This window comes from Glycine soja, chromosome 12, assembly GCF_004193775.1.
Source record: "Glycine soja cultivar W05 chromosome 12, ASM419377v2, whole genome shotgun sequence".
Taxonomy (NCBI): Eukaryota; Viridiplantae; Streptophyta; class Magnoliopsida; order Fabales; family Fabaceae; genus Glycine; species Glycine soja.
This window is the reverse complement of record NC_041013.1, coordinates 3982836-4007639: the sequence shown is the minus strand read 5'-3', so window position 1 is coordinate 4007639 and position 24804 is coordinate 3982836. Positions and strand designations below refer to the sequence as shown.

The following is a 24804-nucleotide window of genomic DNA, read 5'->3' as shown; positions in this document are numbered from 1 at the left end:
TATATAGTACGTTAATTAGTATGATACGTTTGTATATAAATTTATAATTTATATTTCTTACAACAAACAAGTTTTCTAATTTAATACATCTCCTTCATGAGAGTTAATGAAAGAGACAATTTAAGAAAGTTTTATATGAAAGTTTTTTGTTTTTTTTTTTTTTATGAATGTTAGGGTGAACAAGTGGACTAATCTAATCCAGAGACTGATTTTTCTACGGATTTTTAGGGTGAAAAAATAAGCTTGTGGCTCGTACAAAATGTGTTTTCTACGGATTCTTTTTTTGCAAAATTTGCAGAAAAATCCTCAGGTAATAAGCATTTTTCTAGTAGTGTTAGGTGGAGGCTAATGTAATGTCAAACTTTTTTTTTTCCCTTGCGATGTCTGCGTTAGAGTCTGATTTTTGTCAATGGTAATTAGTATAGGCCAAAAACATGGACGCAATTGCACCGCTTCCGGCTTTGGAGCATCAAGATACAAGAGGATGTAAAGCTTAATTACACTAATATCTATTTAGCGTTTGACTACTGGGTTTTAGCAGTAGCTAAGATATGATTTTTTTAGTGATTTCTTTTATTGTCAAATAAAATGGTTTGTTCAGATAATGTCTTTGGATTCCAGGGAGAAATTGAGATCGAAAGAAACTTGTTTGTGATGATATTTGCTAGTAATTATCAATAACTATATTGTGTATTTGCTCAGGGTCATGCACTCATACCTAAATGCTAACTGGGTGGAACCAAAAATGAAAAAGGACGCAATGTCAAAGATGATAAAAGATGTTGCTCAAATGAGACATACATTATTGTCCGATTTTATTGTTTTCATATTTTTAGTAATGATTTCCAAATGGGTATTATTTGTTTCACGTATATTTCATTTCATGATACCAAAATATGAAGCTTGAATTATTACCAAGATGATAGAGTAAATTGGGATTTATATATGTTCAATTGGTTAAAGCTGATTTTAGTCCTTACATTTCAAAAATAACGAGTTTGGTCTTCATATTTCTGAAGAAATTTGAAATTAGTTCCTATCTTGTACTTCTTTTTAACTTGATAAAAAAAAACTTCACCATACAACAAAATATACAAGGATCAAAGCAACTGTTTTTAGCATACAGGGATTAAAGTTAATTTTGAAAGGAATTAAAATATATTCTATTCAATAAATAATTGCAATTTATTTTTAATATAACTATATATTTCAAATTTTTAGAAACATATATATTTCAAAGTTAGCAACCCGAAACTCGACACCCACCTTCTTGCATGGGCAGAGGTTGATCTAATGGCGATGAAAGATCAGAATGTCGCAGTTAAGAGGGATGTGATGGAGACTCGTTGTTAAGTTGGTGAAGGTTTGGCAAGAACGGATGATACCAAATGATGTGAACCTGAGTAGGAGCGGATCGTTTGATACAGGCTATGAAGGTTTGGATGACGCCACTTCCGGTGAAGGAAGATAAGTCAGGGTAGACGCCACTTCTGGTGAAGGAAGATAAGTCTGGGTAGACGCCACAAGGATTACCTTGATAAGTCTGATATTGGTTCAACAAGGAACCCAGAGAGAAACTCTCACCCAATTTTATGAAAATGCCAAAAGTTTTTTTATTCAAAACAAAAACCCATACTTATAGTGTAGCTGAACAAAAAGATAAAAATAGACATGGGCCTTCTAAATAGTTTGGTCCAAAATTACAATAAAAATAAATTATAACTAAAAACTTATTTAACTTGGGTCTTCAAATTAGTTTGGACCTTCAACAACAATTAATAGTCTTGATAGTGTCTCTGCCTCTCGGCCTTCATCCTTCTCCACTTGGGCCTTCATCCTTCTCCACTCGGGGGCTTTGTCCTTCTCCACTTGGACCTTCGCCCTTCTCCACTTGGGCCTTTAGCCTGTATTTGACCAGTTTCATGATTCTCATCATTTGGGAACGTTGTAAGTCCTGCACATGGGTGATTCATTGTTGGCTCATGTATAAAACATAGGGGAAATTACACTCATTTTTTCTTGGATGTAAGGATGTTCAAAACATAACCAAATCATAACTCCATAAATAAATAAAAAATTAATCAAGTTTTCCTGGCTGTGTCACTAACAAATTTTTTTTAAAATGGTATTTTTTATGGTTTGATTTGATTTTTTTGATTTGGTTATCAAAATTGAATCAAATAGTATATTATAATTATATTAAATTTATTTAATAGATGTTTAATTAACATTAATATAGTCCATATTAATTATTTTAAATTTAAAATGGCTATAGTATGTAATTTATAGTGTACTTTTTTCATAACAAGTTTGTAATATGTTTTTTTTGTACAACCAAGTTTGTAATATGTGATTTTTGTTGTGATAATTAATAATAAATATTGAATAATTTATTATATTTTCTTTATTTTATAATCAAGATACATATTTTACTATCATATGTTAAAAAATGGTGCATCAATATGTTAAAAATAATATTAAATATCAAGTAATATATAAATTTTTATTATGTTACAAAATAAGTTGGTAATATCATTTTATAATAATATTAAATAGTGGTGAAAATAATAAAATTTAACTAAAATATGTTAAACAAAATTTAATAAAAAATTCATTTTTACAATAATATAGCATAATAACTATATATGAAAATTTAATTGATAGATTTTAAATTATAATAATAGAATTAAAAAAATAAAAAAATCACCAAATTGAACTAAATTAAAATGTAAAAAATTGATTTGATTTAATTCGTATTTAATATTATATTTAAATCGAATTATATCAAACTACATATGTTTATTTAATATTTGATTTAGATGATTTTTTGTTTAAAAATCAAATCAAATTATACTGCGAGGGCCTCTAATTAGAAGGGGATGTCACTTACAGGGACTCCATTAATGTTTAGTCAATTTGAGTTATAAATAAAAGGTGATTGTTCAACTTAATTGATAAATGTACCAATTCGCTCAAGTAGTAATTAAAATGGTAAGTTCAAGTATCGTGTCCACAGGAAATTTGTTATACTTAGCTGCCGCATATTCAATTTGTAAACACTTTTAATTGCAGTAAAATAAATTAGAGGAATTCATTTATGATTCAAATTCTTGAATTACTTTCTCTAAACTTAAAAATGCATGACAAGACAAACGTAGAACTATATAATAGAACAAATATCAAATGAAAACGTCGAGGAGTATTCTATTGAACTTTCTCTTGACGTAACTAGATAAGTTTTTCTCTATTTAATATTATCTTAATGTTCTTGCACCGTTAAATTACTCTAACTGTAATTCCTTTCATGAAAGAGCCTAGTCCTCATAGTTTCGTTCTTGATTCCTCAACAAACTCATTCTAAGCTAACTGCACTACGCAAAAGATGCAATATGTACTAGATAATTGCACAATATTCCTAGAAATGCAGACTTCTAGTTGTTCTATCAAGTTCTAAGGACTTTAAGTATTTTCCAATACTTAATACCTAACAAAGCATATAAATGGGTGATCAAGCCACAAATATGTAAAATAAACACAGATAGAAGCAGAGAACACTAACAATAACATTAAATAGATAGTTAGAAGTTTTACATCAAGAGTGTTTAGTGGAAAAACTCCCCAACAATGAAGTGTTTAGCTCTCCATTAGCAAGGAGGACTTAATACAAGGGTGAAAATGATGTAGGAATGAAAGGAAATAGTAAAGATGTGAAGAAAATGTCTTCTCTTCAACCTTGGTGCCTTCTTTCTTCTTTCCCACGTTGCTTCTATCTCTATTTTCTTTCCTTTCTCAGCATTTTAAAGACTTTTGGGCTTCTCAGCTTACGAAGACGCGCTCAACGAGCATGTCTCGTTGAGCGAAAATTAGTGTTTGTGCGCTAAGCGGGCTTGGACGCGCTAAGCGCGAGAAGAGATAATATCCTCGTTGGGCTGGCTGCGTGCTAAGCGCGCTGCTCTCTAACTTAACATTCTTTAGGATTTTGTACTCGCTTAACGAGTTGACTTCCTCGCTAAGCGGATGAGTCTCGCTTAGTCAATCTGGCTCGTTGAGCGAGTCCTTCAGTAACATTTCAAAATCTTCTCTTCTTTAGCCTAAAAATCCAATTAAGTTCAACATTAGTCATAAAAAATGGAGTTTTCACTGTATAAATTCACATAAGAATAATTTATTCACAAATCTCACAAAAGAAACCATAAATTAGAAGTACATTGCTACTTTTTCTCCTATTTTTAATGCATTTACTACTCACGAATAACAATTAACAGTGGTTAGGGTAGAAGTCGTACATAATATGTGGAGTCTAGCTTGTTGCCTTTATATGCCCTAGTTTTTTTTTTTTGTATAGGATTGATAGGATAAGTTGAGATAATGCAATTATCTTCTTTGTGATGATAGGATAATTATCTTCTGGTGGGAAAGTTAAAGGTCTTTTGATTATCCTATGATAACTGCTATGTTTAGGTATATTTTTGGGATTAAATTATATAAGAATTGATAATTTTTCTCTCTTAATTCTTTCTTTTTGTGTAAATAATTAGAATTTTAACATCATTTATGTTTTTGTGCAGAAAATATTAAAAGTTGATGAATTTTTTATGCTTAGTGAATAATTGGCACGAAAAAAAAGTTAAGCCCAAGAAGCAAATTGAAGATCTGAAGCTGCTCGCTTCGTGTGTCTCAATCGCTCAGCGTGATGCACAAGCTCAGCGGACAACACATGTTTAGCGTCAGGAATTCCAAGAGAATACAATTTCTTATAAAAGAAAAAGACTAAAAGAAGGAGAAACAAACATTATAAATCATTCCTTCCTTCTTTTCCCTTTCTCAATTATCCCATTTACTAAATATTATCATCTTGTAATTGTAAAGCCTCCTATGACAATGAGAGACTAAATCCCTTTGTTGGGAACTTAGTCGTAGAACTGAGAAATGTATCTAAATAAAGTCATCACTATGGATAGATTTGTTTAGCTTCTTATACATCTTTATTGTTAATGCAATTTAAGTATTTTAACTCTTAAAGGGATTTGATCAAAAAAATAGATAAATTAGGTTCAATCACTCGAGGGATCTTGGTTAGAGCATATGAGTAGATGCATGTGAGAATTGAATTAATTACTCATAGAAAAAAATCATTAATATTACATCAAGAGTAACTTTGATAGGCTAAGTTTCCAACTTTCTCATCTTCTAAATTTAACTTCTATAATAAGATTGAATTTTCACTTCTTTTCTATTTTAATTAATTAATTTCTTTTTATATTTGTCTCTCTCGTTTATTATAAATTAATTTTATGTCAATTTAATTTATTGTTTTTCTTTATAATATTTTAAATCAATTTATTTATTACTTGAAAATTATATATTCATTTATTTAAGCACAAATAAAATTCTTGTAAATTCAACATTTAAATTTCCATTTTTACTTTACTATTTAAGACGAATTGATGCACTTGTCAGTTCAACACCCTGAGCCCTGCATTGTTATCATGTCATAGACGACTTATTTGTAATCACTTAAAGACTATCGTCGGGTGTTATTGGTTTTAGGTTTGGTCAAGTCTAGAAATTAGTCTAATAATCGATATTTTATATCTTTTATATATATATATATATATATATATGCATATAAACGTAAATAAATAAAAGACATAAATGATCACTTTATGAATTTTAAATAGTTATTTAAAAAAAATAAATACACAGCATTTTTAATTTATTAACTATTAATTTTTAATTGTGATTATTTATGTAAAATTATATAGCGCGCTAAAGTTGATAGATTTGACATTTTGAATGAGACATTTTTTTTTAATTATATATCTCCATGCATGTAATAATTTATTTATTTATTTTGTTATGAAGATATGTGATAAGGCCGAGAGCTAAAGAGCCAAAGACATGTAGCTAGCAAATACCAAGTATAAAACAAGATGGCTTATTTCGCATATATTTTAATTTGGACCATAAAACACAAACGAGAAAGATGATAAAGCCTCAAGTGTATCAATCACAGAACACCAACCAAACCCTCTTGTTTCTGCAGAGGCCATCCCTTCACAGTATTAGGAGTAGTATTCCACTGTGGTTGGGGAACAAAGTGCAGAGGCAAAAAAAACTTAACCACCTCGTTCTGGTTTCTCGCAACGTTGAAACTAATTCTACTACTTCTTCAACAACAACAACAACAACAACAGATACTCATACAGATGAGAGTAGAGTGAAGGTTAAGGCCATAGTTAAGGTGAAAGTAACTGCGGGTGGTTTCTTTTCAAGTCTGAGGTTAGACAGAGGAATCGATGATATAACAGATTTGCTCGGTAAATCTCTCCTCTTAGAGCTTGTTAGCTCTGAGCTTGACCCCGGTATGTATACATATGCTTCTTTATTTGTTCATTTATTTATTATTTATATGTTCTTGATATGATAGTTTTCTAATTAACTTTTTTTTTTTGGTTTCACGAGAAAATAAAAGATAAAACAGCTTTTTATTTCTTAACCCAAAAAATAAACAAAGTCCTATTTTGGTTTGCTAATTAATGATTTTAGGAGTGTTTGGATTCGTGTTGCATTATTTAAAAAAGTTTTATAACTAGTGTCCTTAAGAAATTAAAAAAAATATTTAATGACAAAATCATAGAACAACACACAAAAAAGTCATGAGTAATGCATTCTATTAAAAATATTTTTGAGTTGGATAATGAATGCTCACTTGTTTCAATTTACATTAAAAAATTGATTTTCACTTGAAACAATTTTAGGAAATTTTTGAGTTTGACAATAAATTTTATACTAATTTTTATTTTTAATTTAATTTTTTAAAAAATAATTTAAACACAATTCATTTCATTTTAAAATAATTTTAACCAAAATATTTTTTTACTAAATCTTTTTTCTTACACTTTGCCTTGTTTTGAGTTTAAATTTCGATTTATACTTAATTTTTTACAATAGAGGTTGTATTTTGATTCATATAAAATTTTTATATATTACTTGGTTATATATTTTAGGATATTATTTATTTTTAAAATTCTTTTCTTTTCTCATTAGTTTTTTTCTCTCTTAATTATAGAAATTAATTATACACATATAAATTCTCATATATATAATAACATTCGCAACTATTCTAAAATCTAACTCGGAGTCTAACTTCTTTCCGGAATAGGTAAAAGATGGCATTTTTTTTAAAATGAAACAAATTTTACAGAAAAAACAACAAATTAATTAATAAAAGTAATAACTATTCACGACGAACTTCGTTTTTTACATGCACAGTTTTTTGTTTTTAGAATCGGCAAAATGCAAATTTCATTGATTAAACGGACCAGGGGTACTAAATATTACTGCAGAACCAACAAAAGAAAAACACAGATCAAGAAGGTTGAGATATATTTAAACCCACCAAGTTAAAAATATTACACAACCCACCAAGGTTGAGATGTATTCTGTTTTTTACATGCACAGTACCGAGAAAAAGAATTTTAATTTGACGTTTTTTGGGGGAAAAGTCAGTGATCTATATTATGTGTAAGAGTTGGATTCCACTTTAATTATATATTATTAAATTTACTTTTAATTTTTAATTTTGATTCTATTAAAGCTTTTAAAAGAATTCTTTTAATAATTAATAAGGACGGGACTTATACATCTCAATATGTTCTTTTAACAATTATTTTAAATGATATATTTAATAATGTCCTTTTATCATAAAAAGATGGCAGAAACTATTTTTAAGAATTTATAAAGATTAATTTAAAAACATATTTTTATCTTTTTATAATAGCAACAGCCACAATTACAATGCGAAAGACAAAATACTCTTGTTACCTTTGAAAAGTCGAATTTTAAGTGACATGTATCATGCGCGGGGCCCAAATAATCACGTAAGTTAGCAAAACTTATATGTCTACGGTCTGCCACCACAAAACTCACTTCAACAATTGTACAGCCTATCGGAAACGTACTACCTGTATCTTTTTGTAATCTTGTTACACCTTGTAGACACCCAAATGTTTTTAGCTAGAGTTAACTAGTGGAGTATAATAAAATCTTGAAAAAAATATTTTTAGACACTCAAATGTTTTTTTATTAGGATATTAATATGAAGTAATCCATAAAAAATAATGGTTAATCTTCGATGAAGATTGTAAACCTTTTGATATCTAGGGAGAGAGTGAAAAAATTTAAAAAGATATAGATATGCTAATTGTTAAAATATTTTCATTATTAATTTTAACAATTTTTATGGATCTTTTGCTCTATTGACTTTTTTTATTATCAGCCAAAATAAGTAAATATTATTAAAATGGTACAAGCGGTACAAGATAAAAAAAACAAAGATATTACAGTGAAGTTTGAATTTTGTACCTCCCATATTAAATCCGACAACTTTCAAATTTTTAAAAATTCCAATTTATCCTTTTTATATTATATCATTTTGGAATGTGTTTGATAATAATAAAAAATATTTTTAGAATCAGATGTTTCATAACAATAAAGATAATTATATCTTCTGAAATATATTTTTCATAATTATATCTTCTGAAATATGTTTTTTATAACAGTACAAAATAATTTTTGAACTAGACGTTTTATAACTGTAAAAAATAGTTTTTAAAATATGTATTTCATATTAATAAAATAATAATGTTATCTTTCAGAATAAGTATTCCACATAACAGTAAAAGATAATTTTATCTTTCAAAATAAATATTTTATAACAATAAAAAATAACTTATGGAATATGCGTTTCATAATAGTATAAAAAATACCTTCTAAAATAAATATACCATAACAATAAAAAATAATTTTATCTTCTGAAATAGATGGTTCATAACAATAAAAAAATAACTTTCAAAATAAACATTTCATACCACTAAAAAAAACTTCCGTAATAAGTATTCTATAAAATAATAATTTTATATTTTCAAACAAAGAGTACATGACACATAGGAATGTAGGATTTAAATTCCTGTTAGAAAGGAACCGTTGAGCATTCTAACACCTTCCAATAACCCCACAATCCCACTACCAAAAACTGGCATAACAGAAAAGAGAAACTGATTAAACACAAAATCAAAAGGTGCTATGTCGAAGCAGAGGAGGGACCAGTCGATAGCATCAAGTCCTACAAATTGTAACAGACAAAAAACATACACACAGCCCCTACCACTGGTACATATCACCGGCATGGAATAGGAACTGATTGGCCCAATTCTTATAACTATCATCTTAACTTTGACAATTGAGGGTGAAAATAAACTTTATGTGCTACATATTAAGATGAATATTCAAATGCAAACACCTGATTGAACTTAAGTGCTTATGTTATGGAATAATCTTTCATGAGACAAGTGTTTAATTAACTTATTCACTTAAACGAGCCTTTGTACACCTACGGTTTTTTTTTTTAATGACAAATGTTAGTTTTTGTTGGCAGCAGAGATCAAATCTGCCACCTTTTCCTTCTTTCCTTGTCTGCTAATCATTCAATTCACCTTATATCTCTCACATACACGTTTTCTTAAATGATATTGATAAATAATATATAATTAATTGGTTAATTGTGGGTTTAGTGACGGGACTAGAGAAGGAAACACTGAAAGCGTATGCACACAAAGCAGGAAATGGTGAGGAGTCGGTTAAGTACGAAGCTAAATTTGAAGTTCCAAATGATTTTGGAGAGGTTGGTGCTGTTCTTGTTGAGAATGAGCATCACAAGGAGATGTTCCTTGAAACCATCCACCTCGATGTCTTCCCTGAGGGTCCTATTCATTTTCATTGTGCCTCTTGGGTTCACTCCAAGTTCGATAATCCCACCAAAAGGGTCTTCTTCTCCAACAAGGTACATAGTAGTAGTAGTATAGGGTTAGTGTGTTACTATCTCTCTCTACAAATCAATAAAAAGAATCATTAAATATGATGCTGAATTCACAAAATTTTATCGTTTTCAATAAATTTCAATCAATAAAAAAAATTGTTCAAAAGATGGTGTAAGAGATTCCTAACATTTCTCATACAAGAATATGTGGTCTAATTTACACAAGTGTGATATGATCTTATTGGCATAGTGTTTCTTACCGCAAGAGACACCGGGTGGTTTAAGAAGACTAAGAGCAAAAGAATTGAGTAATCTGCGAGGCAATGGAGAAGGAGAACGCAAGAGCTTTGAAAGAATATACGATTACGACATATACAATGACATTGGAGATCCTGATAAAAGCCTTGAACTTCAGAGACCTCCTTTAGGAGGTAACGAGAGACCTTATCCTAGACGTTGTCGAACTGGTCGTCCACATAGTGAAGCAGGTATGTAATTTATGCTGCATAAGTATTTTTCATCCACAAAACATTCTAGAGTGATTTGTCAGAATTAATTAAGGATATGAGATAGTGTAAATGCGATTTGTTGTGATGCAGATCCATTGTCAGAGAAAAGAAGTAGAAAGTTTTACGTTCCAAGGGACGAGTGCTTCTCAGAGGTGAAGCAGTTGACGTTCTCAACCAAGACATTACACTCGGTGTTACTTATATTGCTTCCATCTCTGGGGAAAATTATCAAAGAAAAGGACCTTGCATTTTCCTACTTCGACGACATAGATTCACTCTTCAGCCATGGACTTGACTTGCCTCCTGAAGAAACCGAGAAGGGATTCCTAGGAAAAATCATGCCTAGGCTAGTCAAATCCATTTCTGGTGACAGGGCACACGTGCTTCGCTTCGAGACCCCAGAGACTATGAGCAGTCAGATTTCAATTCTCAAATTCATTTTGTTCATTTATTTATTTATACTATATGTATATTTAAATTCGGTTGGAGGATACTTGTGGTCTAGACAAAAAAGAAACTTTAATCTGATTATTAAATGAATGATCAAAATTAAACTCTTATTATATTGCATAAATATTTGTTTTGTGTTGGTTTGCAGGGGACAGATTTTTCTGGTTTAGGGATGAGGAATTTGCTAGACAGACTGTTGCTGGTCTCAACCCATATAGCATACGATTGGTCACAGTATGCATTATTTTAAACACACCGATTTCATTTTTTCAATAAAAAATTAACCCATTGAAAAAAATCATTAGTTTACTTTCTTGGGCAGGAATGGCCATTGAAAAGTAAACTTGACCCAGAAAAATATGGTCCACCAGAATCAGCAATCACCTCAGAAATTATCAACAAAGAGATTGGAGGCATAATGTCTGTAGAAAAGGTTTAGTTCTTCTTGATTAAATTTTCCTAAAGTATTAATTAATTCAATGATGTTACATGGTTTATTAATTCAGTGATGTTACATACTCATTTCTTTATTGGGGATTTAGATTATAAATTACAAATATAATATAGTTCTAACATGCAGGCGATTGAAGAAAAGAAGCTGTTCATGTTAGACTACCATGACGTACTTTTACCCTACGTCAACAAAGTACGCAAACTCAAGGGGAAAACACTGTATGGTTCACGAACTTTGTTCTTTCTAAACCCAGAGGGGACACTGAGGCCTCTAGCCATTGAGCTTACTCGACCACCATCATTGTCAAATAAAACAGGCCAATGGAAGCAAGTTTTCACGCCTTCTTGGCACTCAACCAGTGTTTGGCTCTGGAGGTTAGCCAAGGCTCATGTTCTTGCACATGACTCTGGCTATCACCAACTTGTTAGTCATTGGTACGCAATATATAATGCTTCACCAACTGCCTTTTACTCAACCAAATGATATAAGGACAGAATTTAAGTTTTACTTCGATAATTTGCATAATAAATGTATGTATTTAAGGCTTAGGCAGATTATTCAGCACATGAAACATTAATTTCAATCAAAAAATAATATCAGTAGTACTTAATTAAGGAACTGTATCTAAGTTCTGTCCTTAGCGTGTATCAACGGAAAGTTTGTGAAGGCTAGCTTAGATTATTCTATTTGCTTATGTTACTTGTCACATTGATTAGAAATTATTAGATAGTTTAGGACTATCTTGTCACTACATGGTACATAGAGTTTTATTAATTCTTTGTCATAAATTGAAAAACTTGAGTATGTGTCATGTAGAGATTGATTGCATCAATAGGCATATAGTGATCATAGACTATCTAATTATTTCTCCTCATTGACTCATTCCTTCTCAGTTATATTTATTTAGAATTGTATTCAATCCATATTTTCTCTGATCTTTGCGAAGAAGGTCCAAATTAACGTTTAATTTTTGTCTTGTTTGGTAGGTTAAGAACTCACTGTGCGACAGAGCCGTATGTTATTGCAACCAACAGACAACTTAGTGAGATGCACCCCATAAACAAATTGCTACACCCTCATTTCCGTTACACAATGGAGATTAACGCTCTTGCACGGGAAGCACTTATTAATGCTGATGGCACAATTGAGAGCTCATTTGCACCAGGAAAGTATGCCTTAGAGATTAGCTCCGCTGCTTATGCTCTCGAATGGCGGTTTGACAAGCAGGCACTACCAGCAGATCTAATTAGAAGGTAGTTTTATAATCAAACTTCAAATACACACACAGCATGCATATTTGCATAATGATAAAAAAAAATGTGTTTGAAAGGAGAAATTATTGTACAGTCTAAAGAATCATGACATATTTAATGGTTGCCACAATAAGGGTTAGTTAACGACAAAAAATGTTTGAGAGGGAAAATTTTTATATTGTCCAGGGACATCATCATGATGTGTTGATTATGTTGATTATGTGACATGTATCTAAGTTTTATGAATTCCTTATAGCAAATTGAAAAACTTGGCTACATATAAAAATTGATTGAGACCATGAACACGGAGTAGTCTCCGGCCATACAATAATCTCTCCTTTGGAAGAGTGTGTTAGTAACATTTTTCTTTTTAATTTGACCATACCTGAATAATTGTAACTAAAATATCCCTTGTATGTTAAGTGGAGTCTGATGAATAATTTTTAGTACAACTTACCACAGTTTGACATATTTTCCATAATTATTAGGGGAATTGCTGTTGAAGATCCATTTTCTCCACATGGCTTAAAGCTTACCATTCAAGACTATCCTTTTGCCAATGATGGACTCCTTCTGTGGGATGCTATAAAGCTATGGGTCACTGACTATGTCAACCACTACTACCCTGAACCAAGTCTTGTAGAGTCAGATGAAGAGCTGCAGGCATGGTGGACAGAGATTAGAACACTTGGTCATGCTGACAAAAAAGATGAGCCATGGTGGCCACATCTTAAAACCCCAAAAGACCTCATTGGAATCCTCAACACAATCATATGGGTAACTTCTGGTCACCATGCAGCTGTGAACTTTGGGCAATATGTTTATGGGGGATATTTCCCAAATAGGCCTACAATTGCCAGGACTAAAATGCCCTCAGAGGACCCTACAGAAGAAGAGTGGAAAAAGTTCATTGAAAAGCCTGAAAGAGCACTTCTGAAGTGCTTTCCTTCACAACTTCAAGCAACTAGAGTCATGGCTGTCTTGGACATACTCTCAACTCATTCACCAGATGAGGAATACATAGGAGAAAAGATGGAACCATCATGGGGTGAAGATCCTGTCATAAAGGCTTCCTTTGAAAGATTTAGAGAGAGACTGAAGAAACTAGAAACACTGATTGATGAGAGGAATGGAAACACAAAGTTGAAGAACAGAAATGGAGCTGGCATTGTACCGTACGAGCTTTTGAAACCTTTCTCAAAGCCAGGTGTGACTGGAATGGGGGTTCCCTGTAGTATATCTATTTAAGTTGACAAAGTCAAACTGATATTATGTGTGAAGTATGATCCTAAACCGGTATGGGTTTTTAATTTAAACATAAGATAGACACATAGTCACATAAACTGGTGCCTAAACCACCAGAATTTCCATAAACACATATGACTAGTGTTTCTTTAGGATGTTCTTGAACCAATGAGATCATTTTTTTTAGCATATTTTCTTTTTCGAAATTAACAGAATTAGTACTAAACAACACTACTGCTTAACCAGAATCTCATTCAAGAACAGAACACTGCGAAAACTCAAGGTGTTGCTCTTGATTAATTGCCAAGTTTTCATTTTATTTTATTAATTATAGAGGTCATCATACAATGAGTCTAGTATTTTTGAAGAAAATTCCTAAACCAAATGGGCAGAGAGCTTTTGGTGTCTTTTCAAATTATCCTTGTAATCAACGAAGTTAATTCCAAAACGCAAGGTGTAGCCAGCACTCCATTCGAAGTTGTCCATAAGCGACCGTGCAAAATATCCTTGTACATTCACCCCATCCCTTCGCACCAAAAGCCAACAAAAAATCATAAAATTAAATTATGGAATAAGTGAAGAGAGTGTCACACTTACTTGATTGCAATTAGAATATAATAAAGATGGCGATAGAAGTAGTCAATTCTGTAAGTATCCAATAAGTAGCTTGGATTGCTCCTGTGAAGTTTGGTAATCGACTTCCCAGCAAAGACTGCATGGTTTCTGGATAATTTCCTGTTGTAAGTGGTTGCATAAACCTGAAATCAAATCAGATTAGAAGCATCACACTAACACAGGCACAGAGAGATATTTGAATAGAATTAATTAGCCTTTACCATCCAAACATGAAATCAAGAGCTCGTTGGGAAGCTTGATGATCTAATGTGTCATTTGAGAACGGAACAAACCAGTGACAATTTAAGGTGATGCCTATCAAACCATTTTGAGACGCCTGCTCACATTCAAGTTAATTTTCGTAAATTCATAATGAACAGCAGAAAAAGATGTGTACTACTAACAAGTTTGATCTTGAATAGGAAAGACTCTAGTGTGTTTGGTTACATGTTGAACTGCCCAGAATCATGTTGAAATAACGTGATTTTAGGTAAATTTTCTTATGTTTAGTTTCACCTTGAGAAATTGATTTTGAATTGAATAAAATTTGTATACTGTGTTTTAATACTAACTTCTTTTTTAGAATAACAACATCCAAGCATAAATTATACTACTTTAAAATCAATTTTATAAATTCAATTTCATTTAAAACCCATTTTATCAATACTCACCAAACACACTTAGATTGGTTTTATAAATTTTGACAGCAGCTGCATGAGCAAGTAGTTGGTAGTGAGAGCTCATGCAGGGTTCTGAACTCATACTGTAACTCCATGGCTCATTAGAAGTAATTCAATGCTTCACTCTATCTCCAAATTCCTTGAAGCATAGCTCTGTGTAGTCTTGGAAGTCATTTCTGCACATAGAAATGAGTGTTAAACACTGGTGAAAATTCAATTTATCTAAGCAGGCATTGATTTGTAAATAATCGCTAATATTCTATCTAGCTTGAATGAAAACTTGTGTTCTGTCACTTACATACTACGAGGGCTTAAGAAGCCACCGTAGTCATCTTGTAAGGCTTGGGGAAGATCCCAATGAAAAAGGGTCAAATGGCAGAAGATCTGGATTAATTCCCATCAATATATTAAGATTATGAACATCATGAATGTGTGATGATATGTGAATGCAGGATGGATTATATATGACCATTTTTTGAGATTTGAAGTCATTAATTTTTCCTTCTTGGTTTATACCGGCGCTAATTTTTTCTTTTGCATATTTATCAGAGAGGTTAGTGTAAAGGAAAGATTCTACTAACTGAAACTGGTAAGGATGAAACTAAATCCGATTTGATTACTTGGTAATATCCTTGACCAAGAGATGGAGAATCTGTAAGCATCAGTGTTCATTTACTTCATGATCCCAACATCTTCCTATGAACATGTAAAATGGTTAACACATTTGGTAAAAAGATAGTGAACAAAACAATTATATAAAAGCAATATGTACTAATGCGATGTGAGTATGTGCTTACAAGACACAACCAATCAATACTCAAAATGACATAAAATAATTTTAGCATGGACTTTGTCAGCTTTATGAATGCTATTTTGATGTATCCTAAATTTTTTATTGATTGTGCCCAATAGACACTACTGAATATTCATATTAGATTGCCCTTCTATTTAAATCATGTCAGGAATTTGGACTCAAGAACAATTTTTCGTTATACTTGTTGATCTCGCTATCCTATTATCAATAACCACCCTTGCTTACGCGGTCAAGTGAAAGTTTATGAATGACAGTACCATATCTCACAAAATAAAGACACTTAAATATTACATCTCTAACAAGCTGCTTAATGCAAGAGTATAGCTTTTTTATTTTTTTATTTTTTATGTTTTGGTGCCTGTAATGTAGATATTTTACATTCGTATGATAAGCTTCGATACTATGCAAAGGACTAAAACTCTTGAATACTTAAGTTGTTAAATAGAAGTTCGTGAATGCCATTGTTAGGATAACAAGCTCAAATGTATAACTTATATTGATAATTGGCTAGCCAAAAAGTTATTTTATGAACAGAAATTAAGCCGAAACAACCCATATATAAATAAAGGAGTGTTAGTAACACATTCTCTTTCCAATACACTCTTCTTATATTGATTGAAATTCATATAAATTTCACTAGTTTAGAATGAGATTCACTAAATATAAAAAACGAAACTCTTAATATTTAGTAAATTTGATCTAATAAGAGAGAGTGTGTCACTAGGATTAATTTGCTGTAAAAAAACTAGAATAATATAAAATTGACAAGATAGACATAGTGCAGAACAAATTTCAATATCGGTTTGGATGGTACCTTATAGTGATGATATTGATCAACTGCTACATCTCCATTGCTTCTATCCGATATTTTTTCTGTTTGCAAATGCACCAATTACTACATGAAGAATGAAGAAAACAGATACAGGGCAACTGCCGTTGGCCAGAGGGAGTGGAACAACGGTTATCAAATCAATATACTGATTTAGCCTCAGCTTTTGTCTTCTTAAATACCTAATTAATTATCTCTGTTTTCTTAAAATCTGTTCTGATTCTTCACTTTTAACAGTGTCTTAAGAACGACTTTTGCATACCATAATGTGACAAAACAACACAACTAATCAAATTTTACACAGAAAAAGAGAGGAACTCCACTCTGTATGTTCCTTATCTTCAGCTAATACAATATTTTTATACTGTGAGAGGTTCAAGCAATCCGGTCCAGAGACCTTGAGTTTATCTGGTTTTCACACTAAGGATAATTTTAAACTAATTTTTTAGTTTTCACCTATTACACTAATGTATAAAACCAGATCAGGTAAATCAAGCATCTTTTTCATCTCTCTTTCAAATTATTCACCGATTAAAGAAATTAAAGGATTGAACAGAGATGCCTGGATATTTATGAGAATAGGTATCCCATGTACTTGGTCCTCTGCCTCCTTCATTTGCAGCACCTTCGTACTACATCATAGACACAAATTAGTCATTAATTATACTATACAAATCTAACTCCTATAAGCTTAGGCCATTGGCACATAATCTAAATTATGAAAATGTGAAGCACAATCTCTCTTTCACACATGCACACACGCACGTACACATATACATGTTTATAGTATGAGTACTGATACACACCTGGTATGCGGAGGAGGCGGTGCCAAAGATGAAACCTGAGGGAAAACGGCTTCAATTTAGAGAAGAAACATCAAGAATAGGCGCAACAGCATGTGTGATTGTAACGGAGGAGCTTATAACAAGAGTGAAGACACCAACTAGGAGAAGGTATAGATAGCGGTTGAATGCCATACCCTTATTGATGTTTAATAAAGTTTCCTTGTGTGCTTACTACTTTCATTGGTTAAATATATCCTTCTAAAAAATAAATTACTTGTGTATTAGGAGAATGGCATCAACATCTGTTTGTTGCAACTTGCAAGCTAGCATTAAATAACTTCAAAGAGAAAAAAAAACTGATAGGCAACTTGTCTGTTTAATTACATTTTCAAAAGTTGATGCTATGTAAACATAAGTACATAACAAACTGTCATTTTGAGCAGGATTGCTTCATATAGAGAATATTTTAGTCCGCACTAAAAAAAACAGATAATTTATTTGACTGAACAAAACTTCAGAAGTGTAACTGAACTCATTGATGTGAGGATTGTTTATATAAAGTGCAGTTGTACATGTATGCAGTTACAAAGATGGTAAAAAAAATTTTAAAATGCAAAAACAAAGTTAGGGAGAATTTGTTGGTGGGGATGATTTTGTAACAAAGAAGATAGAAAACATAGGACTTCAAAGCGTGTGTGTACACTAAGTTTTAGGTTTAATTCGCTCTTATCAGTCTTTTATATAAAATTTATATAAATTGACAAGAAAGGTGCATTATTGAATTAATCTCCTTCAGAGTATAATAAATTTCCTTGGCTTAGTTTGCACTATTGATAATGATATTTTAAAGAATAATAGTTTTTTTTGGTTTTAATTTTCTTTGTGCAGTGTTTTAAGTGGCCGTTTTCTTTCCACCTACCGTTTCAAACAGCGTTATATGTGGCCGGTTCTAATTGTTTCGCACTTCCAGCTGGTTTCTGCCTTTTTTATTGTATGTAAAGGTTAATCAATGTATTTACTTAAAAAATTAAACATGATAAGATTTATTTAAAAATATTAGTGTATTTCAATTCTAATAGTTCATTTCCGTAATTTTCTCTTTAATTTCAAAGTTTTGTCTCTATGCATAATTAATAATATAAATATATACTATTAATTGTAAAAATATTTTTTTTGACAGTTACTTGCAAAATATTTACTATTCATTTAATTTACTTTTGTTTAAGAAATTTACATGAATTTAAAAATATCCATATAATACAAGAGAAATTTAGAAGTTGTAAACAGAGAATAACCCTTTTTGGATTAAAGAGAGGGCTTACTATTAAAAGAGACCTTATTGAGAATTCGAATTAGGAAGGGAAAGGGCTATAATATAAACAAAAGCTTCTTTACAATCTTACATGTTCGACCGTTTCATCAACTAAAATGTCTCAAAGCCAAAGGAACTAAAATATAGCATTTTTGTAGTGTGGCCATGTGAGTGATCGATCACTGTGAATTATCTCGCACATTCTTGGTTATATTCTTTTTATTAGTATGAGTTGAAGATACTGCCAGGAGAATTTATAACATTTATATATCTAATTCAATCAATTAAATTAGACATTCTTCATATATTCTTGGTTATATATTTCCTGATCAGATAATAGTGTAATTTTTTAATAGAGATAATGCATAAAAACTAACTCTATCAATTAATAAATAGTTAAAGATTAATATTTTAAAATATATAAATAATTTTATTTCACAGCAAAAACTTATATATATGTCAGAAATTGAATATTTATCAATATGTTAAAAAAATCCAACCATCTATCATTTGTGTTGAATTTGGTTAGATACAACACTTTTATTTCTTAGATCTAAATAAACCAAATTCATATCATATTTTTTTAGGGTGTCCGTGGATCAGGTTGAATTTTATAAGACTTGTGATTTAATCTAGTCAAATTTAAATAGATTGGTTTAAGTTAATTTTTCAAAGGAGAGACTATCTTACTCTTAGTTACTAAGTCTAATAATAATAGTAATTAATTTTTGTAAATTTAATAATAATAATAATAATAACAATAATAATAATACAAATTAACGGTTAGGTTAGCCAGTCAATTGGTCCAGATATTAAAATTCGTGACTAAACCCAAAATTCAATGGGTTTGAATGGATCACATGGAGTTTGACCCAAATACAAAAAATAACCAACCTAAATTATTTGAGTTAGTTTGAATCAATTCTGGTTCACAAATAACCCATACCCATTAATACCCCTATTTTTTATTACAAATCCATAATATCCTTTTAACAGCCGCAACTACTTTTTTTTTTTGACAGATAGAATCCTTAATTGCTACTATTCATTGTCTCAAAAACCTTCTCTCACCAAAACTTAGAACAACAACATCAACCAAAAAAAAAAAAAATCCAAAATTTCCTTTACTTCTCTAGACATAATTTTACTGAGTTAGATAGAATCATTTTAGATGATAAAACTCTTTTGAATATTTAAGGCACCCACTTACTCAAGATTTGAACTTGAATCCACTGGATATGTTCAAACAATCACTTTATTTTAAAACATCAACTTCATATCTTATTTTACTTGGAACCATGCTGAACATATATGTGTAACTACTAAGATTTGTTGAGAAAATTCTTGAACCATTGTGCCGAGAGTTTGAGGTATCTTTTCAAGCCATCTTTGTAATCCACAAAGACCAATCCAAATCGCACAGTATAGCCAGCACTCCACTCCATGTTATCCAGCAATGACCATACAAAGTATCCCTTGACATTTACACCATCCCTTGTGTGCATAAAAGTCAACAAAAACAAAAGAATTAACCAAAAAAGTCACACTCCTATACTGGTTTTCTTCACTTTCCTTTTTCTGTAAATGTAAAAAAGAACTATGAAACAAAATAGGATTAATATTACTCTGAATTAAAATGCATAAAACAAACAAATCAATTAATAGAGAGAGCTTCAGAGGCTCCTCTGATAAAAGCATTACTTACCTGATTGCCATTTGAAGATAATAAAGATAACGATAAAAGTAATCAACTCTGTAAGTATCTATCATGCTTTCTTCAAGTGATAGTGTTGGATCGTTGAGCTCATCATAACCTATCAATTAATTTTGTTTTATATTTTCATTAGCTCTTTTTATATTTGTTTGTTATGTAACATTAGCTTTATCAATATTGTTACAGTATGCAGAGAATTATCCGAGAAAATAAAATATGACAGATCTGTTACCACTTTCAGTAATGTAAATTACGGGGCTGTTGTATTGCTTCTTGATGTAAAGCAGCAGTTGTCGGAGTCCTCGTGGATAAACGCATAACCAGTTAGAAGCAGCCTGCAAATTATTAGAGTTCTTTTAATATTTTCCATGTATATCATATTTTGGAGTAAAAAAACTAACAAGTGAAAAACATTGAACTAATGAAATGATGAAATACATACGTATGGACAAAGGACCCTGCCGTCACGCTGATCTGTCATAAAAAAAAACATGTTTTAATGTATAATTCACAATAAGTACAATGTTTGCTTTTAGTAGTTCTGTATGGGGAAATTATTACACAGTCAAAGATTATGTGGTTTCGAGTTTCGACCAATTTCTAGATAACACAACTATATTATGTCATACAGAGATTGGTTAGGATTATATGGTTAAATCATGTAATAATTTCTCGTTTGAAAATTCAATTAAACTGAAGCAACTAATGAAGGAATATAAACAACTTGATAATTACTTGTAACATAAATTAGAGGATCAGTTAGTAGGGTTGGTCTGGGACCACGTAGGTGAGGCGCATGGCCAGCATAAACGGTTGCGTAATGGTTTAGGCCCAGAAAATCAAATGACCCCTTAAGTTGCCTGGTTTCTTCTTTGGAGAACTTTGGTAGCCGGTTTCCCACCAAAGATCGCATGCTTTTTGGATAGTCACCAAAGGTGATTGGATCCATATACCTAACAAGAAATGCAAAATGCAGATGCAATCAACGAGTACTGAAACACTTTTATAATTTCCTTACAGCACAAATGACACATCACTACATTTGAATCCAGCTGGTTAAACTTAAGTATGTTTCTTTTTAAATTCGATTGAATTAAATTGAATTCATATTTATGTCATTTACCTTCAATTTTATACAGGTTTCTGAGAAGACATCATTTGTCTAAGCAGAAATCACCCCACAGAGGAGTTCCAACAAATCAATATAAGTGGTAGCAAGATCAACTAGTTGTGATTAATAATGCCGAATGCTTAACAGTTACAGTTAGATCACATAATTGCACAGATATATAATGTTAGTGGTCCACATACTAAATGGAGTAGTGTACCATCAATCATGCCATGATCATATTTTCAAAAATAAATATTGTCTCTGTCGGTATTTCTTCCCTTCAAGCTATTAATAGATGAGAAAAACCTTACCATCCAAACCTGAAGTCAAGGGCTCGACGCGCAGCGTCTCGATCTGTTATCTTTTCTGAGGCCGGCAAAAACCAGTCAGTATTCAAGGTAATCCCTATTATACCTTTTTGAGATGTCTGCATACACATTTTCAAATATTTTGGCTATTTAGTTAGTAACAGCATTAAATAATTTCACATGAAAATAAAGCATGATCCTTCACCAAAAACTTAAATATGTTGTGAGTACTCTTTAACCCTTAAAAAGCATTTGGTTATACAAAACAGGTCAAGAATACAGAGGACCTGATACTTGGTCTTATACAGATTGGCAGCAGCAGCATGAGAAAGAAGTTGATAGTGTGAACTCAAATAAGGCTCAGTTCCTGAATCACCACCTGTGCAATTCATTTTTAACCAATCAGAACACCGACCTGGTGCATGGCTTCCCACTGCATAGCCATTCATGCTTACAGTGCTCGGTTCGTTCAAAGTAATCCAATGTTTCACCCTATCACCAAATTCCTTGAAGCAAAGTTCAGCATAGTCCCTAAAATCATCTCTGCATGCTCATATGAATTATATAACTTTATCAGTTTATTAGGTTTGCTAAAAACTTTCCCTCAATAGTAATACAATGTTTATCAGTTAATTATATAGCTCTAAGTGGAAGATAGTGTCACTCACACAATGTGAGGGCTTAAAAGACCACCATACTCATCCTCTAAGGCTTGGGGAACGTCCCAATGAAAAAGGGTCACATATGGTTGCAGACCTGCTTTATTCACCATCATTATTGATGATAAACAACCATATAGATATGATACTTGTGCAATGTAAAGAGTTAGAATATTAGTGAATTATGACCATTAGCCAGTAGCTCATTGATGAGGTTGTTGTAGTAGTTTATTCCTTCTTTGTTTACACCTGCACTAAGCTTTCCTTCTGCATATAATTTATAAGAAATTAATGATAGTTATTATGGAACATGAACTAAGAAAAAAAGAGCTTATAAACTCGACTTACTTGGTAGTACCCTAGACCAAGCAATGGAGAATCTATAAGCATCCAAATTCATGTACTTCATGATTCCAATATCCTCCTAAAACATGTGAACCAGTCTATCATGACTCTACATATTAGTTCTATTTTGTATTCATATAAAAACAATTGGATTACTATTATTGAAACCATGTATATATATATATATACCCTATACCTTATACCGATGATATTCGTCTACCGTTACATCTGCATTACTGTGGTCTTTTATTTTTTCTGCATGCCGTTTCATTGATAAATAAGTGGAAATTATACATGTAATTAGGCAATTTATAGTTATATAAAGTATCAGAGAACATACTCAACTCATGCAGCTGTCATTCTTTTAGAAGAGTTAGTTAGAACTTAGATGTTAGTTAGGTGAGCAATTAGAAGACTATCACTCTTGTTTTATAAATAGGTACAATCATATTATTCAATCAACTACAGTTTACAGAATACTGTACCAATCCTCTCCTTTACTTTCATCTCCATGATTCAACCTCTTCTGAGTTCTGATAGCAAGCAATAACTTGGCTATTGGCTTGGTGTAACAGGGTCCAAAGTTGCACCCTCTCTACCTAAAATTCTACACTTTATTCTGAAAGTGACCCTTAAACATGATTTAGCACCAAGTATATTATATTATATCAACGGAGAAGAGCTAGCAGGTTGCACAAAAGTGAACGGAACTTGCATTATCTCACATAAAGAAATTAAGAGAGTTCCTCTTCCAAATCCACTACGAGTTCCATATTATATTCAAGGTATGATGAATCTTTTTTACTTTCCAAATGAACCTTAAAAAAACACACTGTGTATTTGAAAACAAAAATAAATACCAATATTAAAAAGCACTAGTGGAGGAGACATATACATATACCTGGGTATTTATGAGTGAAAGTATCCCATATACTCGGTCCTTTTCCACCTTCCCTTGCAGCACCTTCATACTACATCACAAAATTATGCCTCTTACCTTCTGAATGCATAATAACGGTAATTGATCACGATGACCAAATCCGAAGATGGTTCAAATTAATTGGCAAATTGATAATAATAAAAAATTAGAGTAAACAATACATGCACTAACAACATATAAGCTTTTAAACTGTCATTCAATCACAATTACATAGACATGTTTGATAAGTTTATTAACTTTTTAACATAATTATCTTAAAAGCAGTACATGATTGATTTTCCCATTTGACAATATATAGAAATTAAACTGATTTAATTACTACTTATTTGATTCTTACACTCGCACAATTTAATGTTTTAGTTTCTACACCTCAAAATAATTTGTTAGAGTACTTACATGCATGTACGCTTTTTAACTTATTTTAGTCTCAAATACATATACTTTTAATCTATTTTAATTTGGTCCCTACAATTTTCGATGGTAAGAGCTAAAACGATTAAAAATTGTATGCATCACAGTAATTAAGTGCATCTACTAAAACAGAAAGATTGCACAGGAATAAGAGTAACTAAACCAATTAAATTTTAAACATTAATATATTATATATTAAGGAAGTGTAGCACATTTGATTGGACAACATAGGCAAGTTATTATATAAACTCATGGTATCTGTCATCAATATATATATATATATATATATATACCTGGTATGCAGCTGACGCTGTCCCGAAAACAAAGCCATGCGGGAAACTGGTTCGGTTGAAATTAGTAACGTCAAGAATGGGTGGAACAGTCTTGGAATGAGTGATGGTGATAATAGACGAGGTAGCAAAAAGAGACAGAACGCAGAGCAGCGGAAACATCTTCAATGCCATTACCATAATTCAGAAAGTGAACAAGTTGAGTGATTCTGCTCTATCACTCTAACCTTTATATAGTTTTATTTTCTGTTGGAATAATA

General features: G+C 31.4%; 2 protein-coding genes and 1 long non-coding RNA gene across 7 annotated transcripts; 1 reads left to right on the top strand and 2 right to left on the bottom strand.

The window, feature by feature from the left end:
* Positions 1–5883: 5883 nt before the first annotated feature.
* Positions 5884–13922, top strand: LOC114378588 (linoleate 13S-lipoxygenase 2-1, chloroplastic-like). Its single transcript, XM_028337225.1, has 9 exons — positions 5884–6365; positions 9576–9844; positions 10071–10308; positions 10420–10743; positions 10928–11013; positions 11102–11212; positions 11360–11667; positions 12220–12486; positions 12975–13922. The coding sequence occupies exons 1-9, from the start codon at positions 5987–5989 to the stop codon at positions 13732–13734; spliced, it is 2742 nt and encodes a 913-aa protein (XP_028193026.1). The 5' UTR covers positions 5884–5986; the 3' UTR covers positions 13735–13922.
* Positions 13923–14031: 109 nt separating this feature from the next.
* LOC114378591 lies at positions 14032–17776 on the bottom strand. Of its 3 annotated transcripts, XR_003659380.1 has the most exons (7): positions 17476–17776; positions 16655–17301; positions 15608–15722; positions 15018–15202; positions 14568–14683; positions 14329–14489; positions 14032–14257 (listed from the first exon to the last, which is right to left on the bottom strand). It is a non-coding gene; the product is annotated as an uncharacterized LOC114378591 (long non-coding RNA). The 3 variants fall into 3 exon arrangements; XR_003659378.1 differs by having other exon boundaries at positions 14032–14489; XR_003659379.1 differs by having other exon boundaries at positions 14032–14489; positions 15647–15722.
* A 2093-nt stretch (positions 17777–19869) lies between these two features.
* LOC114379403 (cyanogenic beta-glucosidase-like) lies at positions 19870–24763 on the bottom strand. 3 transcript variants are annotated; one of them, XM_028338047.1, is made up of 13 exons: positions 24548–24763; positions 23805–23874; positions 23100–23158; positions 22907–22982; positions 22748–22825; positions 22568–22655; positions 22187–22442; positions 21903–22018; positions 21216–21433; positions 20923–20954; positions 20713–20815; positions 20472–20580; positions 19870–20260 (listed from the first exon to the last, which is right to left on the bottom strand). In XM_028338047.1, the coding sequence occupies exons 1-13, from the start codon at positions 24722–24724 to the stop codon at positions 20089–20091; spliced, it is 1554 nt and encodes a 517-aa protein (XP_028193848.1). In that variant the 5' UTR covers positions 24725–24763; the 3' UTR covers positions 19870–20088. The 3 variants fall into 3 exon arrangements, with proteins under 3 accessions (XP_028193848.1, XP_028193850.1, XP_028193849.1); XM_028338049.1 differs by lacking the exon at positions 23100–23158 and having other exon boundaries at positions 23805–23903; positions 24548–24745; XM_028338048.1 differs by lacking the exon at positions 23100–23158 and having other exon boundaries at positions 24548–24728.
* Positions 24764–24804: the final 41 nt, after the last annotated feature.